Source organism: Pieris rapae, chromosome 21 (genome assembly GCF_905147795.1).
Source record: "Pieris rapae chromosome 21, ilPieRapa1.1, whole genome shotgun sequence".
NCBI classification, from domain to species: Eukaryota; Metazoa; Arthropoda; class Insecta; order Lepidoptera; family Pieridae; genus Pieris; species Pieris rapae.
Window position 1 is genome coordinate 6,206,180 of NC_059529.1, and position 19,756 is coordinate 6,225,935.

Consider the following 19,756-nt stretch of genomic DNA (forward strand, 5'->3'; position numbering starts at 1 on the left):
TCTTATGATTCTTATGGAAGTTCATTTTTATTCCAGTAGAATGCGAAAGAGGTCTAAAAGTACCTTATTTTCTTATATTTTAATAATATTTATTCTTGTATAGATAACAGGAGTAGGCTCAGAGCGATTAAGATGCCTCGCATCATGTTTCCAGAGAGTGATACTGAGCCAGAGAAATACTCCAGAAGGTAAAGTATGGAGCCTTATTAATTAAATTGGCAAAGCTTCTATTTATTGTCATTCTTTCAAACATAATAGTCTAATATTAGGTTAGTTTACTGGCCTTCTAATAAGTCACCTACAGTCATCTCTTGGATAAATTTTTTTGCTATACTCCATATACATACTCTTTTTTCCTTACAAGGGTTGCATTGCAGACTTTGCTTATTAGCAATAAGGCCGCCATTTGCATCCTTTATAATTTTTATTTGGGTTTTATATTTATGCTACAAAGTAATAATTAAATAAAAATAAATTTATTCATTGTACCCATATTCTGCTACTACAAAGATTATTAGTTAAACACCCTCTTCACTTTATTTTTACGTAATTTATGTAGTAATATGAATCTTTTATCATTCAATAGATCACGTCAGGTGCGTGTATTTTTTACCGAGGGCAATGACACTCCAAATAGGAGTATGAAAATCAGAAGAAATGGTGGTGTGCGTAAAAATTATGGTGAAGATAGTGAAGACAAACCGATACAGCAAAGTAAGTTGTACATTCATACAAACTGTTTAGGTTGTACATGGCATTAATATATATATTAGATTAATAGACATAGTACAATATTTCTTTAGTCTTATTTTTGATTGTTTGTTAACAGATGTAATGTTATTTGATGTCTCCTATCTACATTTCGAATCTAATATTATAAATTATTGATTGTTTGTTTGTTTGCATTGAATAGGCTCCACAGATTAAAAAAAATTTTTTCACCATTTGAGCGCTATTATTCTTGATAACATAAGCCATTCATATAATATTTTCTATAGAGCAAAGTGCTGTACTTCAGTTTCATAGAAGACATCATTAGTCCGCAATACCATCTGTAGTTTAAAATATTATTTATGTCTGAAGGCTTTTTAGAAAAAGAAAAGAAATGGGAAAGCTTTATATTTACACAGCTAGTGTGTAATAAACCCAATAAGTCTCCATGGACATTGCTTATATTGTGTTGCCCCCTATTGTTTTAAATTAAAAAATATATATATACTTACTTTAATTTACAGACGTGCGTCGTAGCTGCCGTAAGCGGAAATTATTGCATCACAACTTCAATGAGAGCTGGATCACAAATGAATTGAAAGTGAAAGGATATCCTGACCTCTATGGGTTTCCTACAACAACCAGTTCATCTGATGAATTCACTTCGGGTGATGAGGCTAGGGTTAACAAGAGGAAATTGGTAAGATCTTTTATTACTGTTTTATATTGATTTTGCGATTTTTGTATATCTCTACATAGTATAAAACAAAGTCGCTTCCTCTGTCTACAAATTTCTCGTTAGTAAATTATACCGGAACATGTTGATTTTAGTGTATTTCAACTCGGATAATAGTCTGAAATTCATAAAATTCTGTATTTATTTAGAGGTATGTCACTTTTGGAAACGGCATGTATATGTATATTGAAATATACCGTTAGTGGGCTGTTAATTGAAAAAACAAGTTTTGTTAAGCACTTAAATAAGCTTTTTAAATAGGAAAGTACTACTTAGTACTAAAATTTGTATTCTTAAATGGTTATTATTTATTGTAAAATTTATGATCATGATAATTTCCATCATTCACAATAGATTGTTACTTAAACTGAAGAATATGCATTATATATGATACTAGCTAACCTGGCAAACGTCCTTTTGCCATGTATATCATTTATGGTTATTGTGCCTCACTCGACATAGATAGGTATAGTGTGTCGCGGACTTTTTTGTAGATATTTATAAGATCTACAATTACTTACAATATTTTATGGTTCTATCTTTAATAGTTTAGGCAGGGTACGCAAAATAAGTAACTTTTTTGATTGATTTTTTACACCTTGTGTCCGAAAAACCCTAATTTCTTACGGAACCCTATTTTTGTTCAAAATTAAATATAGCCTATATTACTCGTGGATAATGTAGCTTTCGAATGGTGAAAGAATTTTTTAAAATCGGTCTAGTAGTTTATGGGCCTATTCATTACAAACAAACAAACAAAGTTTTCCTCTTTATAATATTAGTGTAGATATATTATGTTATAACAAATATATACACAGCCAGGGCTTTATTCATTTGTTGTTAGTGTGTTTAACATATTCTATTCTATCAAATCATGACTGTGATTATGCAGCAGTGTACTGATATGTATGTTTAACATTTTAGAATCAGTCAAGAAGATCCACCGCACCGCCAATAACAGATGAAGATACACAGTTGTCTCGACAGAGGAGAACATCTGGTAGAGGAAAAAATGTCAAGGTAAAAAAGTATTCAATTAAATAGGCTCTTGAGTGCGTTGCCGGCCTATGAAATGTTAATTTCTTAAATCCAGCATCATATTATAAACAGTTTTAACCCTACCCATAATATATTAACAACATATTATAAACAGTTTTAAGACAACACCAAACCACAAAAGCTGGGTTAGCACAAATATTTAACACTAATTTAGTTAATTAAACTTTAATGATATCTTCCATGGCCTGTAAGTCTGTTATTAAGTATGTTTCCACAGCGATACTGATTTTTTGAAGTTATATATGACATATGCAAGTTTTCAATATAAGGCCTACGGATATGAAAGGACTGTATCAAAATCGGTCTCATGCTTATAATATGCCGTCTTATAAGCTAACTATTCTTAAGTGAGAATGTTTTAAAAGAATCTAATTGTTTTTAGGATGCATCCGGATCTGAATCAGAAAATGAGAATAATGAAACTGTTATTGAGAAGAAACCACCGGAGCCAGTTAAAACAGAAGAGAAGATGGATACTTCAGAAACTCGGGTTAAAGAAGAGGAGAAGGAGACAAAAGAGACTGAAAACAATGAGGATAGTGATAGGTATGTTTTGTATTGTTCTGGTGTTTTTTTTTAAACACAAATAAAAAAAAGCAAAAAATCGCAATAAATTACTTTATACGATTATTTATATATTACGAGAAGAACTGGCGATAAATTTTCCGCCACTTTTTTTAATCGCATTTCTTTTGTTTTACAAAATGTTTGTAAGGAGCTGCAAACAATTCTATTACCTATTCCAATATCACCTTATTGGTGAAGTAAACATGGCCATTATACTCGAGAATTATAGGAGGCTTTGGAGAAATGTTAGCTAAATAATTGTATTAATATTACAGCAATCAACAAAAACCAGTACGCGGTACTCGCGGTAAGGGAAGAAGACAGCAGAAGAAAGATAGTCAACAAGAATCTGGTAAATATAAATTCATTATTTTAACTACACTATACATACACTGTATATCGATTTACTGTACTTTTAAAAAAAAAATCTCAATTTTTACTATGCTTAACATATTAAAATAAAGAACGAAAGTTATTTGATTAATTGTTTGTCATCATAGATAGCCATTACTGACTTTATCAAATCCTTTATATGTTTTTACGCGCCTGACTCTTTAATATCTTAATGTTACCATTATGTGGTATATAGTACTTGCATGTCGAACAAAAAATCGTTACATCATACTTGAACACTCCCTAATAAGCTAATTTTCTTTTAAAACCCTCCTGCGTATGCGACAAGATACTCAAAATTGTTCAGTGTGCCTCGTACGAAGTCGAATTACATGCGTAATTCTCCAATGTTTAGGGTTTTGTCGAACTATGACAACCATTATCAGGACATTGATCTCTTCCACCTCAAAAAGAGAGATGTCAAGAAGTACTTGGAGAAACGGGAAGACTCTGATTTTGTTTAAGTAGTAGTTTTACATTATAAGTATTATTTGTTGTTCTTAAACGGTTTTATTTAGCTCACCCCGTTTGTATTATTCTTTTTTCTTGGGTCAAATTTAGTAATTCAAATTTCACCCTCTTCCTGTCAACTGATTAATCTTGAGTTTTTGTATACACTTTGAATTTTGGTGACAATACAATTATGTTAATTCATTATCATTATAAATTCAAGATGGCCGCCGCTACAAAATGGCGGATAATTTATGTTTTATTAATCCCATCAATATGGGTATCAAATGAAAGGGCATATGCATATGTTTATAATTCCCACGACTGTATCTATTTTATTATTTTTTGTTTTTTAGTACATTTATCTTTAACATTGCAATGTATGTTTAACATAAAACCGTTTAACTTAAAAAGTTTTTTACCTATTTTTATTAAATGTCAAATTTAAGTTTACTTTAGTTTTTTTTAATTTTTTTTTAATGTTTCTTTATCTAATGCACTTGCTTGTTTTCTGTTTTTTATACATAAATTGTTTATCTATGTAATCTGTTTTGGCTTTCTGTATTGTCTTAGTATTTTGTATTTACCCCCTTCCCCCCTATAGTCACGCTGTGTCACACTTTTTTGTGACCCCCCTAGAAATATTTCGTCACAAAAACTAAGACTCCCCCCCCCTGCTGAGTATGATAAATTCTAAATGATAGTAGACAAATTCTGAAAATTAAAAACATTTATTTAGTTCTTATAATAAAATTTAAATAAATAATAAATATCTTTCATAACAAACATATAAATAATAAATAATATTTCTATTATTCAGAAGTCCAAGGATTTAAACGTTACTCTTGCTAGCTAGCGTTCATGTCAAAAAATAATAAACGGCGAACGTCACGCTGCCCTATAGCCCCCCTCCCCCCTTGTCACATCTTGTCACACTCAGCCAGACCCCTCCCCCCACTCAGCCAGACCCCTCCCCCCACTCAGCCAGACTCCTCCCCCCACTCAGCCAGACCCTCCCCCCACTCAGCCAGACCCCTCCCCCCCCTTGCATGCGAACGTATTTTATGAACGGCCCCATATTATATATAAGCTAGATTACTTATAATGAAATAAATAAATAAGAATCTTTTCAGTATCGGAAACATCGTCATCGGAGTCCGGTAGTGAGTTAGCGTTCCGGCCTCGACGCTCGAAGCGTACGCGCAAACCCAAACCGGCTTTCGTGCAAATAACACCGCGACAGACACGCGGACGAGGTACGTTTAGATTCTTACAAATAATACCTACTTGCGTTTAAACTCACATAGATTTTACTTATATTAATGGACAATATGGTGTGCAATTATTTAATCAATTACTATCTCAAATTCGCAATATTGGAGTGTTTGACAAATTCAAAAAGGCATTAAAGATGCCAAAGATGTTAGAATGAACATAGCTGACTAAAATTGTTACGGCTAATGGCGACGTGTATCTCGCTCGTATATAATATATACATATTAATATTAAGTTTCTCATGTAAATAAAATATTTCTGTTTTGTAATGAGAAATAAAGTTCTTTAAAGATTAAACATTACAATATTATAAGGAATCCAGTAATATCAATCCTATGTGTCAGGTATACGGCTTTTAGTCGCAAAGAGAATATAAGAGATGAAAAAAAGCCTGTAGTGGGAATTTTAGTTTTACATCACTTCGGAAAATATTGTCAGGCACTGGCTGATAACTTAAGTGACGATTACAATCGAAGATATAATAGTTATGATTACATCTCCCGTGATCTATGTTTAAAGAACTTTGTCATTAGAAAAAAAAAATTTATTTACATGAGAAACTTAATATTAATATGTATACGTCGCCATTAGCCGTCTTAATTGTAGTCTACTATGTTCACAACATGCATCTTTAATGCCTTTTTGAATTTGTCAATCGCACCAATATTGCGAATTTTAGATGGTATTTAATTAAATAATAGCAATCATACATAATCTATTTATAATAATAATAGAGCCTTTATCTATTTATATAACCCTTCAAAAAGCAGTAGTTTTAAATATAGCAACAATAACATCCCTTGAAAATTATCTTGGCCTGTATGCAACAGTGTCCTAGGATCAATCAATGTAATAACAATTTGTTATCGTCACAAAATAGCAGATTTTTTAAATAATGGCAACTTATGCAACTTCCAAAGCTAATTTTTTTTTCACATATAATATTTAGAAAGGCTGTGTTTACAGGTAATGCATTTACAATAAGAAAAAAACCGTATTCATTAAGAGAGAGAAATCCGAAATTGTTACGTAGGAAAACGATACGATGTAAGTATTACATTCAACTTTTAGTCTCAGTGGTTTACGCATATGATGAAAGGTTTATTTATTCAACTCTAATGCATATTTTAATTTAATATTAATGTACACAGATAAGAACATTGAAATTATAAAAAAGATAGTAAAAAATAACACAATAGTTTCTATAATAGAATTGTTGGAGATCGTATACCTCCAACAATTCAAAATTCGAGCGTATTCCTCCCTTAAGGGCCAGCAACGTACCCACTTAAAATGGATGTCTATGGGCTGATGCCTTTTTGGGCGTCTGTTTATATATTATATATAAAAAAACAATTAAAGGCCATTTTAATGGCCTTTAATTGGAATATAAAATATGAAAACTAACGGAGCTTCTGACAATGTGATTTTTTTATTGTAAAGTTTAATATAGTATAAACGTAAAATTATTTACAATGGACAGCTAAATACAGTTGCTAAACAAGGAGACAGTATAATATTTGTAAAATCCAACCGTATCTTGCAATAAATGACATTTCGTATTTAAATAAAATAGTGAAAAATAGAAAAATAACAATTAGACCAGGAACATTCAAACGGTTATTTCAGGAAAAGTGTAATCGCGGATATTACAGCATTTTTGGAGCAACTAAATTATATGGAATAAGTAATATATTGTAAATTTATTTTAACTTACCATATCGTCAATTTATTTATGTATTTTTTAAAATAATTTATTAATTTTCGACATTATTACACAATACATGCAAGTGTGAGTCATAGGCTCTTGAAATAAAGTTGTCATTGCATCAGGAGGCAGCAGGCTTGCATACTTTTGGATGGGATAGGTATAGAAGACGTGGGTTAAGATTGTTAATGATTGTATAAAGTTTTGAATCGATAGTGAAAATGTTGTTTTAATAAGACAAAGATAAAGAGGTATGTGAAAGAGAAAAAGCGTTGGGCAAAGAAAGTTTGTTTTTTTTTGTATAGCTTATTGCTATTGTATAGTTTATTAAAAGAGAAAGCATATCCTTAACTATAACAATTATACAATAAATATTGGATTTATATACAATCAAAAAACACTGAAATGAGTAAGGATTGCCTTTTATATACTTACGCCCGAAACCGATAATGTATCCACAAATCTCAGATAGAAAACAATCTGAGATTGTGGATTGTCAGACCGTGATCGACTGATTAATCTCCTAACTGCATCCTTCCAATCCATAGTTGTAAGTTGTTGTAAGACTGGGTAAAGGCCGTCTTTTGATAACTCCAATTTTCTCTCTACTTCGCTAAATCCTAACATTTTTCCGCTATCTTTTCCATCAGATTAGAGATAGTGAATTAAGTACTTTTTATAGCTCAGTCACCTTCGTCGAGTAGTAGTACTAGCAGCACCAGCTCTGATACGGAAGAACTCAACGTGTCCATGAAAAATAAGACCAAGGGGAGGTGAGAAGTCGAATCTTAGTAGTAGAAGTTTTTCAACTGCTCTCCATCATTAAACAATGGAATTTTATTTAAAATATTCATCGTGATATAATTTTATCGTGAAACTGGACAAAGAGTATTATTTTTTTCACATCTTCTAAGATCATTTTTATATATTGATAATTTAAAGAATTATCACAAAATAAATTCAAAGCCCTCGTAAAGTAAATTAATTAATAAAGCTTTTTATAAATGTGACGAATACTTAAATGATTTTAATCCTTGGGATTGATTTGCTCCAGTTCAAACAATTTGTATTAAAAACGTGACAATTGAAAAGAGTGTCGGAAAGTTTCTTGCCAGTTCTTATTGCCCGCTCTACGCCCTTGATTTGTGAACTGGTTGTAAATGTAAATTTACAATTAATTTAATTTTTTGACGTTCATAAGTGTACTTGTTTACCTAGATGAATAAAGATATTTTGAGTTGATAATAAAAGCAAACTTATTTTGACAAATTATATTAGAATATCATTTAGGCGGTGTTAAAATTTTGTAAATTGATTTATCGATTAATGGTGTTCAATTTCTTATTAACTTATATTTTGAGTTGTCTTAAGATTTGTAACTAATTTTAATAATACTTTATTTCCGTCACGATGAGGGAAATGGTGAATAATATTTAATATATGAAGAAATAGGATGTTAATTATCTTACTGCTAAACATGACTTCGTTTAGACGACAAAAAAATACAATACTTAAAAACATGAAAAGGTAAAAATAATGAAAAAGTTTTTAGTGTTGGTTGGAAAAAACTGTTTCCTATACTGGTAAATGTAAAAATGTGTGTATTTTATGCATATTGCAGACAAAAGACGAAGTCCACAGATGATAAGAAGACTGACAGAGCTTTAAGAGATATACAGCCTATTGAAGTAGATGGAAGCGTGCGGTTTTCATCGGTACGTTTTATGTTTTTAATAGTTTATGCGAAATTATTGTCTATGTTATCTATTTGAGATCTGTTTTAATATACGATTGGGATTTTTGACTGGTTAATGATTTTTTTACGTATATTAATTTTACGGCTTAGTTATCTAGTTATTAATTATGTGCTTGTAAACATTATGGCAATATTAGAGAGACGGAGAATTTGTTGTCAGTTCTTCTTGCCTGCCTTGATTTGAAAAATTAAGATGCTTTAATTTTTTTTACTGACGGTCATACGTACATTAACAGCCGCTTTCTATACTCAGTCCTAATACAATTTTTACTACTAGAGATTGATATTTTAATCCATTTCTCATAAAATAGTTTTCAATAACCGATCGATGGATCGTTGTTGTAAAATATCTTTGAATTTGACACACCAATTATGACATTTATCAATTTAAATTTACGAAAGTCTAGATTGGAAATATTTTAGGTTATAATATATCGAGTATGGAAAGCGGCTGTTAGTTACCTAAGAACTAAAAATAAATATATAATATTTATATTTTGATTCTTTATTATCTACCAACTGTAAATGATTGTTTATTACCGAGAGGGACAATATTTATTCTAAATAAACCTTGTTTGTGGAAAAATTCACAAAACTAATTCTAAATAATATTTTTCCAGGTTGGAGGCCTAGAAGAACACATAAAATGCCTCCGGGAAATGGTTCTATTTCCCCTCATGTATCCAGATTTATTCCAAAAGTTCAAAACGCGGCCGGCCAAAGGCGTTCTGTTCCATGGACCACCTGGGACGGGGAAAACTCTTTTAGCAAGAGCTTTAGCGAATGAATGCAGCCTTCTGGGGGGACGGAAAGTCGCGTTTTTTATGCGAAAAGGGGCTGATTGTTTGAAGAAGTGGGTCGGAGAGAGTGAGAGGCATTTAAAGCTATTGTTTCAACAGGTGAGTTCTTATATACCATTTAATACATAAACTACCGCCCGTATCACCTCAACGTACGTCTTGCACACTGAAGTATTTCTAAAAAAGTTTGATTTGAGAAAAAAAAATGATTCTTAAAAGGCCGGCATCGCAATTGCGACCTCTGGCAATCTGGCAATTTTATATAATAAAAGTGTTGTCTATGTAAATTCTCAGATTTTGAGCGGTCTTTGAATCGCTGTGTTGTGTATACTATGTATAGTAAATGTATTTACTATTCTTACTATACATATACATTTACTAGGAATCCTCGTTTCGTTCGTTATGCATATCGTTTAATGTGTAGACAATGTGTGTGGTTAATCATCAAATAAGAAAATTAAAGACACACACAAATAAAAACGCTATTTATATTGATTTACATATATAACTCACGTACAGCGAAATAAAACAATATACAACATAGATTTTAAGATAATATTGTAATCACATTTGTCGTCTGCTAATTTATATAAGTTTATTTGAAAATTCTAAAATCGTAGAATACAATTAAAAAACATATATTTTTATGGTTAATCATATCACACAAATAAAAACGCTATATATATTGATTTACATATATAACTCGCGTTCAGCGAAATAAAACAATATACAACATAGAATTGAAGATATTATTGTAATCACATTTGTCGTCTGCTAATTTATATCAGTTTATTTGAAAATTCTAAAATCGTAGAATACAATTAAAAAACATATATTTTTATGGTTAATCATATCACACAAATAAAAACGCTATATATATTGATTTACATATATAACTCATGTTCAGCGAAATAAAACAATATACAACATAGATTTTAAGATAATATTGTAATCACATTTGTCGTCTGCTAATTTATATCAGTTTATTTGAAAATTCTCAAATCGTAGAATACAATAAAAAAACATATATTTTTATGGTTAATCATATCACACAAATAAAAACGCTATATATATTGATTTACATATATAACTCGCGTTCAGCGAAATAAAACAATATACAACATAGATTTTAAGATAATATTGTAATCACATTTGTCGTCTGCTAATTTATATCAGTTTATTTGAAAATTCGGAAATCGAAGAATACAATTAAAAAACATATATTTTTGTGTATATTAACAGCATATATTCGCAGGCGAACAAGATGAAGCCATCGATAATATTCTTCGACGAGATAGACGCATTGGCACCCGTGCGAAGTGTCAGACAGGAACAGGTTCATACCAGTGTTGTGGGCACTTTATTGGCTGAAATGGACGGAGTTTGTGAGAGGTAGATTAAAAAAAAAAATTCTTTATTAATAAATAAATAAAATAAAATCATTTATTTCAGAACAATTAATAAGTCCATATGTTGTTAGTATAGTAAAACTTATAACTATGTCTCTAATTTATTTCTATGTCTTTAATAATTTTATGAATAATTTTAAACATACCAGTGGCGATAAAACCTGTTTGGTGATTATTTGTTTTTTTAATCTACACTAAAAAATTGTAAAGAGGAAAACATTGTTTGTTTGATTGTAATGAATAGGCTCATAAACAACGGACCAAGTAATATAGGCCATATTTTATTTTGAACAAAAATAGGGTTCCGTAAGATATTAGGGTTTTTCGGACACAAGGTGTAAAAAATCAACAAAAAAAGTTACTTATTTTGCGTACCCTGCCTAAACTATTAAACATAGAACCATAAGATGTTCTAAGTAATTGTAGATCTTATAAATATCTACAAAAAAGTCAGCGACACACTATCTATGTCGAGTGAGGCACAATAACCATAAATGATATACGCCAAAACGACGTTTGCCAGTTCAGCTAGTAACCAATATAATAAGCAAATGATGAGAGTTCTCTGACACTCGCTGACTTTTTGGGACTAAGGCATACAAATGCACGATGTTTGTCTTCACTGTACAATGCGCACTGAAAATTCCATTGGAGCAAGGCCTAGGTTCGAATCTATGCTCTACTACACACTTGCACACATGTGCTCTGTGCTCTGATTTTTAATTCCGTAGAATTCTGACATCTATCATTTTTTGACATGTCAGAGATGACAAACCTTTTCGGCCGGGCACATTTTTCAATTTCAATACGAGAGAACATCTGAGTCTATACATATATTTTATTTGTTAGTGAATGTATCCATTTTATTAAATGTAGTGCTCCCCGCCTTTAAAGTAGTATAATGTCTCTTTTCATCACAATCAGTAAAAACGCAAAAGTAAAGATAATTTTTTTTAAAGGTTTACGAAACCTGGAATTAGTAGGCAGTGATGCCGGTTAAATAAATAAAATTTTAATAATAAATTTAAGTTTATTCGATATATTGTTCGTGATATTGAATAATTTGTTAGTTTTTAAATAAGTCACTTGAGTAAGTAAATATTTAGATTAACCATTTTGTATTAAAAGAAAAAATACGAGCATTTCAGAAGTCGAAGAATTTCAATGGTTCAATTTTTTCCCGTATTTTGTCATATTTTTTTTAGAAAAGGTCATACTTGCCTGACCTATGTATATGAATTCAAAATTCTTTCGTCAGCAGCAATCGTATGTATCATCATCTTATTTGTCATTATTTTTACAGAGGTGAGGTGGTAGTAATAGGTGCAACTAACCGACTGGATGCAGTTGACCCAGCCTTACGTCGCGCGGGGCGTTTCGACCGAGAGTTGCATTTCCCTCCGCCCCATGCCCCAGCTAGGCGAGACATATTGGAGATATACACGAGAGATTGGACCCCACGACCCAACGAAGACACTTTGAACTATATCGCAGAGGTCACTAATGGATATGGAGGTATATATGATAATTTAGATCTTTAGCAGGTCTTTAGTTCTGTGCACAAATGGACTTTCTTTCTATGTGCACATTTAACATTCGCTAGAAGGAAAATATCGTGAGGCAACCGACTTGCTTTGACTCAAAGAGTGTGTTTTGAAAAAAAAAATCGGTTTAAGTTAGCGTATACACACTTATACACAGACATTGCACATTCCTACAGCAAATTGTTAGAACATTGTCTTTGTTATTAGATATTGTTCATATAATATAATATGGTATAATACGTTTTGGTCTTTAGTTAAAAAAAACTGATATTATATATTAATAAATAAAATAAAAATAAATATATTTTTTTCTTTAGAGATTAATTACTTTCTTTGTAGGTGAACATGTTATTTTATGTTTATTTTTTGTTGATTATTTATGTATTTCTTGTACTCTACCCTCTAAGTGTTTCTTTTTTTTTATTGTTCCATATTAGGGCTGCCTGGAAGAAATCGCTTGTCAGCGATAAGGCTGCCCGTTGATTAATAACTTATAAAAGCTGCTTTTTTATATAAATGTTTCTGTGTAAAAAAAAACTTTTTTTTAATGTGTAAAGTAAATGTGAATAAATAATATGAAATGAATAGAATGTGGAAAAGTGAAAAACTATTTATATTTCAGGTTCTGATTTGAAAGCGTTATGTTCTGAAGCAGTCCTCAAGGCTTTGAGAAGAGTTTATCCGCAGGTGTATGAGAGCGAACACGCTCTGGTCATTGATCCCAAAAATGTAAGGAAAAATTTTGAAACTACCTTCACGTAACTGTATATAAAAACATAGTCTTATATTACTTAACATACTAAAATATCAATATTAGGAAGAATTGTATTAATAATTTACCCATCTATTCAGTAAAAGTCAATTACTACTACTATAGTACGGACGCGGAGCACGAAGAATTTCGTACAATGCCCTTTGGGCCTACTGCCAGTGGTTAAAAACATTTTTTTTATAAGTACGAATATTAAAAACGGTAGGTTTGATTTTTATTTAGACTAAACGGCATGATGGATTTATAAAAAGGAAAAGTTATGATTGCGACTAAGATTTGGTAAAAAAAAACATTTAATTTTAGTCAGAGGCATCTATTTCTGATGAACTATAAGATGTTTCGCCAGATACGTTACTACTTATATACTATACTATAACATATATACTACTTATAACAAAACAAACCAAAGTACATGTGCACCACCGCATGTCTTTATGGTTATGATTTTTGGTTTACAATCTCTGAATACGGCGGTCACTGCATCTGTGTGAGCGCAACGGCAATATGTTTATGCGCGAGCGACAAAGACATAAGATGAGGGGTCATTGTACGAAATTCTTCGTGCTCCGCGTCCGTACTATAGACTTTCATGTGTCTCTTTTCATCACAGCGTAAATTGAATTTGAGAGAAAGAGACGAAAGAGTGCAACATGTGTATTTAGTTTGCATATCAGTATCACGTAGGTCTGTGTATTACCGATAATAATACATTGATTTAAATAAGTTTTATCTCCTCTTTTCAGATTGAAGTAACTCAAACAGACTTAGAAACAGCAATGGACGGTTTAGTGGCGGCTGGCTCCAGAAGCAGTCCCGCATCAGCTCGTCGTTTGCCCCATTACTGTCGGCCGTTGTTCTCAGTGCAAGTACAAAGTGCGGCTAATCTACTGCCTCCTATGGATAATAACAGGTATGTAAAAAGTTGAAGTTTCATATGATTTTTCAATTTTTTTCTTGATATTTGGTGACGTCATAAAAAGTTGGGAAATTAGCAATGTTTTACTATACAATCAAAATAATATAGCATATAATAAATAATGCTTAATATATCTGTACACCTTAACATTGCGCGTTGGCAGGCTGCCAGTTTCTTAGTCATATTTGTTTTTATAGAGCAGGGGGCAAACGGGCAGGAGGCTCATCTGATGTTAAGCGATACCGCCGCCCATGGACACTCAATGCCAGAAGGTTTAAACATGAGTTTTGTGTTAAAGCCCATGTTTGGCTCTCATACATGATAGGATACAAAAAAAAATACGTTTATTTTGGAACATAAGATCATCATGGTATCACTTATTCCACGTCATCAAATTTGATCCTGTTGGCATCCCTACTCATCGGCAAAGAAGACAGAGGGTGAAGGCCCAGAGAAAAAGCCGGCGTAAACAACTGTCGGTACTTTTTAAAAAAAAAGCAAATCATCAAACAATCCTACAATTCCATAATAAGAGATAAAACAATATTTATGTACATAACAAATCTAATACTAACTAAATAAACGTAGCATATACTTTTGCAATGATTGGAAAACTTACAAGATTTTATTATTATTATTTATTTTCAACTACAATTACAGCGATTAAATACAGAAACGTCAAAATGTTTTTACAAAGCAGTTTTAAATGTACATTGGAAATTAAATGATACAATCCAAGGATTGCAAATCATTGCTGTGAGTTCGTTCATTACGTACGTACGTACGTACATACGTACGTACTAAGAAATTAAATGTTTTCAGATTGAAAGAGCTGCAATCATCGAACGTGTTGTTGATAAGTGGGGAATGTGCGGACACACACATCGCTCCCGCGTTGCTTGCGGAGTTGGAAAATCTCACAGTTAAAGAATTGAGTCTGGCAACACTCCACTCGGCACTTGCCTTTACACAGGAACAGGCACTTATTTCTGTGAGTTTATTATGTAAACCCGAAAGATAATGTCATTTGGAAGTATTTCGACGATTGTTGTTGTTGAGGGTTGCCTCTAAATTATAAACATGTAATGATGTAATTAAAAATGCATGTAATGTCTTTTTTTGAAGACTGACTAATAGGAATGGTTTCTTTAGGTTGTGTTTTGAAGTTAGTTTTAGAGTAAATTATAATTTTTAAGTTATGATCGCAGGGGCCGTTGAATATTACGTAAGCAGATTTCTTGTAATTTATCTCCCCCCCTTAAAGTTAAAGTTCTTAAAAATAATAGTATTTAACTTTTATAAGAATCCTCGAAAATGCATTTCGTTTTCAAGCAAAGAGAATGTGTGGGTAATGTGTAAAAAAGTAAATAATTACTCTTGACGTAAACACCAAATGAGAAAATCAAAGATCCCCATTCACCGTTCGAGCAAATGTTAAATGCGCACATAGAACGAAAGTCCCTTTGTGCACAGCCCGGGATCGAACCTACGACCTCAGGTTTGAGAGTCGCACGCTGAAGCCACAACGCCAACACTGCTCTGTATAAAATATATTAAAATGTTAAATATGAAATCTGGACTTTCTTCAGTATCATGCCTGACGAATAAATGTCGCAGAAATAAATAAAAAATATATTATTCAAACAAATCGTGCCATCCTTGGTTTTAACGTACCCAAGTTTTATTTAATTACGAAAGGGGCCGTTCATAAAATACGTCACACTGAAATCAGCTTTTTTTGACCCCCTCCCCCCATAGTCACGCTGTGTCACACTTTTTGTGACCCCCCCCCCCTAGAAATATTTCGTCACAAAAACTAAGACCCCCCCTGAGTATGATAAATTCTAAATGATTTTTTGAGTATTTTCATTTGTTACTGAATCGAGAGCGCAGGGTACGTGGAAACGTTACTCTCTCAAGTATTGGAAAAACAAAGAAACCCGTTGTGAGCGCTCATGACATGTAATAAACGGCGAACGTCACGCTGCCCTATCCCCCCCCCCCTCCCCCCTTGTCACATCTTGTCACACTCGGCCAGACCCCTCCCCCCCCTTGTATGCGAACGTAGTTTATGAACGGCCCCAAAGTTTATACTCAAGATAAAATTATTTTACATTAATTTGAAATTTAGCTGTTTTCGGAATGTCGTCGTGCTGACCGCGGCTGTGTTCTCTTCATCCGGGGCATTTTAGAAGTGTGGGAGGCCTTACGAGGACCTGGAACAGCTCTGTTGGTGCAGATGTGGAGGGCGAAGGCAGCCGGTGATAACACGCTGTTGTTGGCCACTACTAGGCATTGTGATTTGCCTGACGAGGTAATGTTTAATATATTTTATTTACATGAGAAACTTAATATTGTTACGAGCTGTATATTTCTTCAAGGGTTTATTTTCAATTAAATCTACGAGGAATTTATTTATCAAAAAAAAAAAGGGAAATTACGCACAGAAATTCACTAAACACACACACAAATAATACTGTCACTAATCAATTAACGCACACTTCACACAGTACTTTATCACCTGTGTTCACTTTTTGTTTTGTCACTTTGTGTTTATCACTTGAAATCGCATTCTAAACGACTTATTTAATAAGCTGTTTTATTAAATACTTATAAAGTGACTATAGATTATAATCTAATATATAAAATTCTTGTGTCACGGGGTTAGTAACCGAACTCCTCCGAAACGGCTCGACCGATTCTCATGAAATTTCGTGTGCGTATTGGGTAGGTCTGAGAATCGAACAACATATATTTTTCATCCCCCTAAATGGTGGGTGGGTCCACCCCTAAATTTTAAAATTTATTTTTTAGACAAAATTTTTCGTTTTTATTTTTTTACGATACACCATACAGAAATACATGCAACCCTAAATTTTCACCCCTCTACAATCATCCCTTATGTGTTTTTTTGTTAATTATAAACTTTAATTTTTTGGCACAAAAACATGGCAAAACAACGTTTGCCGGGTCAGCTAGTTATTCATATATATTTAATTTCAGCTCCGTGAAATATTCCCCGACTACAAAGACTGTATATACAGAGTGCGAGAACCTAACGCGAATGAAGTTATCAATTTTTTGAAACCACTTATAACTGAGATTCCCTTGCATCCGCCAATCCTCGAAAATAATGAGCCGCCGCCTCCGTTGCCTCGAGGTAAATATTATCAGCAGGGTTACTCTTGATTAGCGAATAGCGGTTATTCAAAAGTAAATATATCTATGATTTACAGTAGTAAAAAGGCTGTGCTATAAATAGCCATACTTTTGTGTACGTGCTCATATTAATAAATATTCTAGCTCCGCCCCCTCCACCGCCCAGAGAGAGTAAAGAAGAGATATCTAGAAGAAAGAGAAAGGAGGATTATAAGTTGCGGGAATTGAGGATATTTCTACGAGATATTTGCAGGAAGCTAGCGTCGAATAGACGGTTTTATAAGTTTACCAAACCTGTGGATTTAGAAGAGGTGATTATTTAATTTCTTAGACATGTGATATTTTAATTAACACAAAATGCAGTAGTTTGCCATATTTTAAATTCAGGCATTTTGATAGTTGACAAAAAAAGCAGATTATTAAAACAAATTTACGTGAAAACACTTTTAGTCCTTCGGTCCGGAATACCGCCAAGAATTTCTATAATATTAAAAAAAATAAACAAATATATAACATAGACCCAACGATTTTGGTGTTTGGAAAAGTTCTTCAAATTAAATTAATTTACTTTTTTTTTTAACTAACACTGAAAATAAAGAAAAAATTATAACTACGAATATTATAGAATAATTTATAGTATATGTTTTTAACCGACGTCAAGATTAAGAGTTTCTATATTCTCGTAACGATTTTTAGAATAATTATGTTTATTTTAATTGGGTTTTTGTTACTTTTTCCTTTTCTTGTTTTACATATATTTGTGTCTGCCATTTTTTCTGTTTTCCTTTTCCTGTTTTACATATATTTCTGTCTGCCATTTCTTTTGAACAACTGAACAACGATAAATATTGCAGGTGACAGATTACCTGGAAATAATCAAACAACCCATGGACCTGGAGACAATGATGACCAAAGTCGACATGCACAAATACAACTGCGCCAAAGAGTTCCTTGACGATGTCGACCTCATATGTGCCAATGCCCTTGAGTATAATCCGGATAAGTGAGTATTTAATGTTATGTGTTAAGCGCAAGATTTTTCATACAAATAATGTGTAAACATGGTTTTTAATGTGTTTTAAAATTTGCGTTTTAACTGAATTATTTTGAGAAGTTGATAATTTGGAAACGTTTTTTATCTACGTACGAAGATGTATACGTTACGTAGATACATAAGTTTATACGCTGTTCTTAAAAAGAAATACACTCACTCACTGACTAACTCACTCATGCATTTGCACCCACAAACTCACTCATGTGTGTTGATGATGATGAACAGTTGAGAAATAAATACAAGGTGTAATTATTTTATGAAATTTAGAATTCAGTTTGTTAGGGGAGAGATTTGGGAATTAATTTTGGGAAAAGAGATGTGGAAACACTTTTACACTTTTGGGGAAAAGTTTAAAAGTGTTCCCAAATCTCTTTAAACATTTTTTTATTTATTATTATTTATATACGTCTTTTACTGTAAATTCGAACTAAGTAGAAAACATATTAAAGGTAGACTTGTCTTTGGTTGTCTTATTTGGTGATTATGTCAGCAGTAAATATTTACTTTTAAAAATATTGCCCATCTATCCTTGAAAAGTAAACGCATTTAATCTCGGTACTAGTAGCAAAATATGTCTATATCTTGTATGAAAAATCTTTGCATCTCTCGTAGTTATTAATTGTTTAATATTTCCTTTTTAATACAGTTTTTACAGATTAAGACACTTCATTCTAAAAATATTAATTTGACTTGATACATTTTGATTAATCAAAAATTATATATATGAAAGTATCAATCCTTAAAACTGTATTTCGTTAAGAAATTCACATCACCGAGTATTCAATGTTAATTTCTTTTGTAAATAAACACTTTTTCTCAGCATCAAATTCTCACTTTATCGAAATAAATAAAGGCATAATCTATGAAGTAAAATCTGTATAACCTGTGGCATACTTCCGGTGGTTCCTTGCCTTTATCTATTTCGTGTTAACCTCTGGCAATTTCCTGATGCTCCCACTAATACCATCGCTTTGAACCACTCATAACATTGTTTTTCTTTCATACTGTCGCTGCCGCTCAAAGGGCTAGAGGGGTTTGTAGGTATGAAAAATGCTTATTATTAAAGATATATATATATGTAAATTGTCATTTGTATTAGTTTATGTATTTACATCCTCTAACCTTTTGCATAATTCGCTTATCATTTTTCATGTATATATTTGGGTAAACGGTTATATGTAAATATCATTGTATGTTGTTTGTGTAGTGTAGTTTTATATATATGTTTTACATTATAATCTATCTTAGAATAGTTTGTAATTAATAGGATATTTATGTTTGAATTTAGGTAGATTTTCAGTAAGAGAGCTGAGTATTTTGTAATTTCCGATAGCTGCATTCCGATCGCATGTATGCAAGTTCAGTTTTCTCGTTGAAATGGTGCAGTAAAATCGGGATTTAATTAGTTTTTTGGAGTTACAGAGTACGCGATGATCTTTGATGAGAT

At 32.1% G+C, this 19,756-nt stretch overlaps 1 protein-coding gene across 6 annotated transcripts in view; it reads left to right on the forward strand.

Moving 5' to 3' along the window:
- Positions 1–19,756, forward strand: part of LOC111003780 (ATPase family AAA domain-containing protein 2) — a 28,299-nt gene that overhangs the window by 1,105 nt on the left and 7,438 nt on the right. For 4 of the 6 annotated variants that reach the window (XM_045632867.1, XM_045632864.1, XM_045632863.1 and 1 more), the window contains 21 exons: positions 104–188; positions 587–714; positions 1,236–1,411; positions 2,372–2,467; positions 2,889–3,052; positions 3,349–3,425; positions 5,050–5,172; positions 6,158–6,238; positions 7,582–7,672; positions 8,521–8,614; positions 9,276–9,554; positions 10,711–10,847; positions 12,168–12,379; positions 13,031–13,137; positions 13,924–14,090; positions 14,919–15,087; positions 16,228–16,410; positions 17,100–17,256; positions 17,400–17,566; positions 18,110–18,258; positions 19,333–19,350. In XM_045632867.1, the coding sequence (XP_045488823.1) occupies positions 133–188; positions 587–714; positions 1,236–1,411; positions 2,372–2,467; positions 2,889–3,052; positions 3,349–3,425; positions 5,050–5,172; positions 6,158–6,238; positions 7,582–7,672; positions 8,521–8,614; positions 9,276–9,554; positions 10,711–10,847; positions 12,168–12,379; positions 13,031–13,137; positions 13,924–14,090; positions 14,919–15,087; positions 16,228–16,410; positions 17,100–17,256; positions 17,400–17,566; positions 18,110–18,258; positions 19,333–19,350 (2,831 nt within the window). In that variant the 5' untranslated portion in view covers positions 104–132. The remainder of the gene's footprint in view (positions 1–103; positions 189–586; positions 715–1,235; positions 1,412–2,371; positions 2,468–2,888; positions 3,053–3,348; positions 3,426–5,049; positions 5,173–6,157; positions 6,239–7,581; positions 7,673–8,520; positions 8,615–9,275; positions 9,555–10,710; positions 10,848–12,167; positions 12,380–13,030; positions 13,138–13,923; positions 14,091–14,918; positions 15,088–16,227; positions 16,411–17,099; positions 17,257–17,399; positions 17,567–18,109; positions 18,259–19,332; positions 19,351–19,756) is intronic. The other 2 variants (XM_045632865.1, XM_045632866.1) reach the window with 2 other exon arrangements.